The sequence below is a fragment of the Babylonia areolata genome, chromosome 33, assembly GCF_041734735.1.
Source record: "Babylonia areolata isolate BAREFJ2019XMU chromosome 33, ASM4173473v1, whole genome shotgun sequence".
Lineage (NCBI taxonomy): Eukaryota > Metazoa > Mollusca > Gastropoda > Neogastropoda > Buccinidae > Babylonia > Babylonia areolata.
Window position 1 is genome coordinate 22,499,682 of NC_134908.1, and position 7,500 is coordinate 22,507,181.

The following is a 7,500-nucleotide window of genomic DNA, read 5'->3' on the forward strand; positions in this document are numbered from 1 at the left end:
GCTCACTCAGTCTGGCTCCGCGACTAAGCCATTTAGTAGGGGGCTTAGTAGGTGGTGTCCTAAGTACGTAAAATCAGAACAGGCACCACTGAACACCACTGAAGTGACTCAGCAGCAGTGCAGGGTCTCCTCTGGTGTGTGGCCTCCAGGCGACCTAACATCGATGGTTCCCTGTGGACTGCCGACGCTGGGACTGCGACGGACGAACCCGGGTGTGGCCGTGTATGGGGGAATCTAAATGAGCGGCGTGGGAGTAATGCCACTGAAACGGCGCAGATGATGGGGCAGCAAAACAAAAACAAAAAAAAAGTACGGATGCCCTCGGAAATTTATTTCCTTGGTCAGCCAATTCCATGAAGGCATGCAGGCTCGAGTCCAGGACAATGGCGAAACATCTGCTCCTTTTGCTGTCACAAATGGTGTCAAGCAAGGCTGCGTCCTGGCTCCAACGCTGTTCAGCCTCATGTTCTCTGCAATGCTTACTGATGCCTTCAGAGATGGCGATGTTGGAATCGACCTAAAGTGTCGAACAGATGGCAAGCTAACTTGATGGCAATTAATAAACTTGATAATCATCAAAATATAACTTGCCTGAGGCAATGACACCGGTAGCCTGCTGTACTGTTGTGTTCTCCGTGAGAGCCGGATGCGATGTGCCAGCCAACTACAGAAGCAGTGAGGTAGCCTATGTGTCATCAGTCATGTACGCACAATCACTTCGTTCCACGTAGTACAAAGGGATTATTGGTTTGTTCCCTTCTTTTGCGAGTATGGGTCTGAGAGACCCACGAATTACGAATAAGGGTACTTAGTGTTTTCTCTTCTTTGGGGAGTATGGGTCTGTAAGACCCACAACGTAGGAATGCAGGTAAAAATTTTCACAATTACGTAACTGATTAACTAATCAGTTAAAGTGTACATTAATTTACTAAAATGATGCATATGTTGTGACAACAAAAGTCATGAAATTTCAAATTAATCGGACACCAAATATATTTTAATGGCATTTTTTAAGGCAAAAATGGGTCTGTCAGGCCCACAAAGTACGGTGAAGGTTAGTTATGCCCGAACGAGTTGGACAAGTCTTTACACACACACACACACACACACACACACACACACACACACACACACACACACACACACACACACACACACACACACACAGAGAGAGAGAGAGAGGGAGAGAGAGAGAGAGAGACTTCGCAGACTGTCAAGGACAACTTCGTAAACTCATGAAACGTCTTTTGAAAGATCGTGAGATGATCGACGATTTTCGATACCCCTCCACTTCCGCAGTTGGGGTGAGTCTTGTCAATGTCTTCAGCATCGGTGGATTCATGGGGGGCTGTTGTTTGAGGGACGTGGTGGCGGTCTCCACTCTGGGAGGGATGCTCACTCAGTCTGGCTCCGCGATAAAGCCATTATTGTCGTCAGTAAGGGGCTTAGTGAAGTGGTGTCGTAAGAACGTTTAATCAGAACAGGCACTGACTGAACACAAACCCAAGTGACTCAGCAGCAGTGCAGGGTCATCTCAGGTGTGCGGGCTCCAGGAGACCTAACATCTATGGTATCCCTGTGGACTGCTGACGCTGTGACTGTGTCAGACGAACCTGGGGTGTGGCTGTGTATGGGGAGGGCCGGGAAGGGTGTGTGTGTGTGGGGGGGGGGGTGACTCAGTATTGAGCGGCGTGGGAGTGATGCCACTGAAACGGTTCAGATGATGGGGCAGCAAAAAAAAAAACAAAAAAAAATAATTTTTATTCTTATTTTTATTTTTAATAAAATTATTATTTATTTATTTATGTACGCTTATAGTTGACTTCATCAAGTTTTTGCGCAGAGACCGTCATGCATATCAGTGGTGTTTGAATGTCTTTGAATCCGCCCACAGGTTAACTGAATACAGTTTCAGTCTGCTGTTGCTGGTGCTGTTGCTGCCTGGAGGATGTAGACTGCTGCGTGAGTCCACATTAGGGTCACAGCGACATGGGAATCAAATCGTAGGATCCTACTGTGAACTCAAATGGTATTCTACCGTTGATGGTGCATCGTGCAGCATGATACATGTGTGGGGGGGGGGGAGGGAAGGGAGGAACGGTGGGGCGGGGGGGTTGTGTGTGTGTGTGTGTGTGTATGTGTGTGTCTGTGTGTAATCGTCAGTGCTCAACACGTGGCTAATAATCAGAGACTGACGTAAACTTTCAACAAAGCGAGAGCTGTATGATCAATGGTTCTTCCACTGCAATGGGAATTTTGATTAATTAAAACAGCTTTGCCTTTTTTTGTGATGGACTATGACCATCAAACTAGGAGGCAGGACTGCACTGGCTCTATAGTGCTGCAGCCTTTGGGGGCTAGCTGGCCTTTGGGAACCATCCCAGTTCTGACTTACCTAAAACCCTCTTGGCCGAGAGAGTCGAGTTCGCCAGGAAAAACAAATTATGGCAGGGAAAAAAGGGAGGCCGTGTTCTCAGTGTAGCGAAGCACTCTCCCTTGGAAGAGCTGCCCGAATTTCATATGGAGAAATCTGCTGTGATAAATAGAGTAATACAATACAATACAATACAATACAATACAATACAAAAGTGTCTGTATCCTCATTTTCCTCAATTTCTCCCTGTAGGAGACAGACCACCATTGTGTTGGGGAAACACTGGGCAGCGGGTCTCTCAAGCACTATCGTAGTCTGCCCTCTACGCTTTATCGAAAACAAGTCTACTGTTTTATTTTTACATTAATATTGTTCATTGTGACTCGTCTGATCAATCACGAATTGTCAACCCACATAATATAACTCATATTCTTGGCCAAGCTATCATGAATGGTCAAACATCATGATGTAATCTGTATTCTTGGCCAAGCTGTCATGAATGGTCAAACATCATGATGTAATCTGTATTCTTGGCCAAGCTATCATGAATGGTCAAACATCATAATGTAATCTGTAATCTTGGTCAACGCACATAGGCAAGGCAGAGCAAGAAGCCTATTGTTTATTTTGACATTGATATTGTTCATTGTGACTCGTCTGATAAATCATGAATTGTCAACCCACATAATACAACTCATGTTCTTGGCCAAGCTGTTAGGAATTGTCAACCCACATAATATCACTCATGTTCTTGGCCAAGCTGTTAGGAATTGTCAACTCACATAATGTCAATCATGTTCTTGGCCAAGCTGTTAGGAATTGTCAACCCACATAATATCACTCGTGTTCTTGGCCAAGCTGTTATGACTTGTCAGCCCACATAATATCACTCGTGTTCTTGGCCAAGCTGTTAGGAATTGTCAACCCACATAATATCACTCGTGTTCTTGGCCAAGCTGTTAGAAATTGTCAACTCACATAATATCACTCATGTTCTTGGCCAAGCAGTTATGAGTTGTCAACGCCCATGATAATTATGACTCATATTCTTGGTCACGCTGTTATGAGTTGTCAACAACGCCCATGATAATTATGATTCATATTATGGGCCAGGCTGTTATGAGTTGTCAACGCCCATGATAATTGTGACTCATACTCTTGGCCAAGGTATTATGAATTGTCAACCCACACAATATAACCCATATTCTTGGCCAAGCTGTTATGAGTTGTCAACGCCCATGATAATTATGACTCATACTCTTGACCAAGCCATATATCGACTTGAGGATGTGTACTTTTCAATTTCAACATACTCTGTTTTTTGTGGGGTTTTTTTCGAATGAGACAATGAATCGACGTCCCATGTGCAGTGTGCACTTAGCCCACGTTACGTAAATGAACCCACGGCAACAAAAGGATTGACCTTGAAAAAAAGTTTTATTTAAAAAAAAAAAAGTATATATATATATATATATATATATATATATATATATATATATATATATATAAGTGCTCAATTAAAGTATGATGGACTCTTGCAGCGAATTCAACTCAGGTAATGAAGATATGTCTTATAATAATTCATCTGATAATTCCTGAAAAAGCGAAGGGAATGAAATTAGCAACAGATCCAGACAAAGTGGCGGACATTTCAACATCAACAGTAAAAGTTGACATTTTACTATTTCTGTTTTTGATTTAAAGTTACAGGTAAACTGTTGCATCTTTCGTCTTGAGACTTAAGCAATTTGTGTCGAAATCATATTTCAGTCATAATGTGAAGTTTGGTAGCTATTGGTTGAGCGGCTGCTATAAATTTGTTCCTGAAGTGAAGCACCCCTTCTCGTTGATGCAGCCGGGCCAAAACATGCCAGGTTGGAAGGGCTGCACAGACAGAAGACCTTAAAGGGCTGAAAGGGTTAATTTTAAGGCTATATCATTCATGACTGTGGCTCTATTTGAGTACAATCTAAATCCAGGACGGCTTGTATAAACCATTTTGTTTCCCAGTGTGATATCACTGAACACAGCTTGCCATCAAACGAATAAAAGTCTGAAAAACTTACTTTGTGATAAACTGTATCTACAAACAACAGTTTCCTGAGTAAAGTACGCACAAAAGTGCTGCGAGTTCACGTGAATAAAGTTGTGCGTTGTACTTACTTCTTTTTATAATGTTGAACACTTCTGACCTGGTCAGTGTAGTGGTCAATGCAACAACCATTAGCAATTTATCCGAACACTTACAAACTGTTGCTCAAAACAGATCAGTTCGAGATGATTGCGTCAACGTTATATTCAGCCAGATGGAGTTCATACCTTGGGACAACCCCGATAACATCATCAGCGCAGAAGCGGAAAAGATCGTTTATCAGATCCAAGACAATTTACTGGCGTTGTTGGTTCTGATTGGTGTTCCGGCCAACGTCATCAACATGGCGGTGTTCTACAGACAAGGCCTGGGAGATCGTGTGAACCTGTGTCTCTTCACTTTGTCCCTAGCGGACGGGCTGTTCTTAATATCAGCATTGATGATCCACGGAGAGCAAATACCATCACAGTTCAGCACCGCAGACAAATTCGGGCCATTCACGGCGTTTTTGATTAATCACAATTTTGTCGTTTTCATGGGCTTCAGTTTCGTGTCCTCCATCCTGTCCGCCATTATCGCCACTGAGAGATGCCTCTGTGTTTACAACCCGCTCAAGTTTCAAAGTTTGATACGCACAAGAACGATGGCGGGAATTATTCTTTCAGTCTTCATCATCGTGTTCAGTCTGTTTTACGTTATGGTTTACCGATATCGTGTAGGATGCGTTCATGACATGGAAACGGGAGTAGTGTTGACAACATTCGTCAAGGGACAGTTTTACCAAGCCCACGAGGATTTCATCAAAACTTTGGACAGTGTCACGTTTGGCGCTGGTCTGCCTGGAACAGTGTTGGTGGTGGTGATGACGACAACGATACTGACAGTGGTGAAATTACGTCAGATTGTGACGTGGAGATCTGGAACGTCATCATCCATATCTCCCAGTGAAGTGGCTCTGACTAAAATGCTTGTGGGGAACTCCATGTTGTTTATTGTCTGTTTTACTCCAGACGCTCTCAATCACTTCATGAAGATCTTCATACCTGAGATGAACTCAGGAAGGCGGTACCACAACTTCTTCTTAGCGGCTCTGTGGGTTGGGGACATCTTCAACTTGTTCAACGCCACATTCAACTTCTTCGTGTATTACACCATGGGCTCTCGCTACAGGGAGACCTTCTGGACGCTGTTTGGCAGGAAATCAAAGCCACTAAAAGCTTGAAAAACGTTTTACAATGATCAGTGATAGATATGAGATATGTAACAAAGTCTGTCTGTCTAACATCCACACGAAATGTTATGGGTTATGACAAAGGTTCATTTTATGAGTATTACTCTTTGAAATCCCTCCGCAGGGAGACCTTCCAGACACTGTTTGTCAGGAAACCAAAGCCACCACGAGAAAACATTTTACAATGCTGAGTGATGAAGACGAAATGTATGATGTCTTTTTGCTGAATATCCACTCGAATATTATGGATTCTGACAAAGGATATTTTCTTTTTGCATGTTACCCTAAAGGCTCTCGCTATACGGAAATGTTCTGAACATTATCTGCCACTGAATCAAAGCCACTGGAAGCGTAGTAAACGTTTTGTAATGCTCAGCAATAAAGGAGAAATATGCAACAATTGCAGTTTACAGAAGAATCCGCACTATGGATTATGACAACTGTTCTATTTTGACCATCGTGGAAGCAAAAGACCCATACCGTGTGAGCAAACAGACGCCTTTCAGAGCACTTTCTGTTTGCAGAACAATCCACACGATGTGTTATAGCAAAGGGTCTTTTCACCATCATTAATTAAAGCAAAGTGCCCACGCCGTTTGAACTCCTTACAGACATGTTCTAAATACTGGTGGATGCCCATGCTGCCACGCTACATAGGAGAATTATTATGAATGGTATATGGCCTCCTGGGTCGTTATGTCACAGCTGTATCATCTTCGGCCTCACACACACACACACACACACACACACACACACACACACACACACACACACGCCAGCACACGCAAGCACACACACACACACACACACACACACACACACACATGCGTGTAACAGTTCACATATATAACCGTTTTGTATATTCACTCCCCCATGTAGGCGGCTATATTTCATTTTCGTGGTTTGTATGATGGGCATGTATCTTTTTCCATAACCCACCAAACGTTGACATGGCTTACAGGATCTTTAGCGTGCGTATATGATGTTCTGCGTGGGGTATATACACATGAAGGAAGTTCAGGAACTAGCAGGATTGCATAGTCATCATGTTGACCAGGACACGCACGCGCACTCACACACGAAGGCGTACACACACACACACACACACACACACACACACACACACACACACACACACATTTCTTTCACTCTAAATTATAATGTAATATTATCTCACCCGAATATTTTTCTTTTTTAAAAATAAATGATGTGTGCAGGGTGATCAGTGAAGGGGTGTGTAAGTTATTCGGTTGTTGTTGTTTTTTGTTGTTGTTGTTGTTGTTTTTGGGGGGTTGTTGTTTCTTTTGTTGTTTCTCTCTCTCTCTCTCTCTCTCTCTCTCTCTCTCTCTCTCTGATATTTTGCTGACGGGCATTTCAAGTGAGCCGAAAGAGAATTCTGGTTTTGTTTGAAGCAGACAATAAAGTATTTTTGAACTGAATTGAAATGAAAGCCGAAAGAGAATTCTGGTTTTGTTCGAAGCAGACAATAAAGTATTTTTGAACTGAATTGAAATGAATCCAGGATCGGAAAATCTCCACCCATTAACCCATCGGGTGCGACGGAGGATCGACATGAGGACACTCGGGCAAGAATCTAGCGCTCTTACCTCTCGACCACCGCATCGCACCCGTTAATTAACGTAATGGTCACGTGATGGTCACGTGCTCCAGTACAGAGCCCGGGACAGCCAAAGGAAAATTGAGCAGCCAGACCTGTGATACTGTGTTTCCGGGTTTTGGGGGTTTTTTTCACACAGATCAAGTCACTCATACTTCCCTTTGTCCACCCCCGTCTTGCACGCA

General features: G+C 43.3%; 1 protein-coding gene across 1 annotated transcript; it reads left to right on the forward strand.

Annotated features, from left to right (window-relative positions):
* The first annotated feature begins 4,680 nt into the window (after positions 1-4,680).
* LOC143277119 (uncharacterized) lies at positions 4,681-5,688 on the forward strand. The gene has a single exon (XM_076581857.1). It carries the CDS (start codon positions 4,681-4,683, stop codon positions 5,686-5,688), a length of 1,008 nt encoding a protein of 335 aa, XP_076437972.1.
* The last annotated feature ends 1,812 nt before the right edge of the window (positions 5,689-7,500 follow it).

What these genes read in the sequence shown, in the direction of transcription:
- LOC143277119 (XM_076581857.1), top strand. Translation starts at nt 4,681, where the DNA reads ATGGAGTTCATACCTTGGGACAACCCCGATAACATCATCAGCGCAGAA.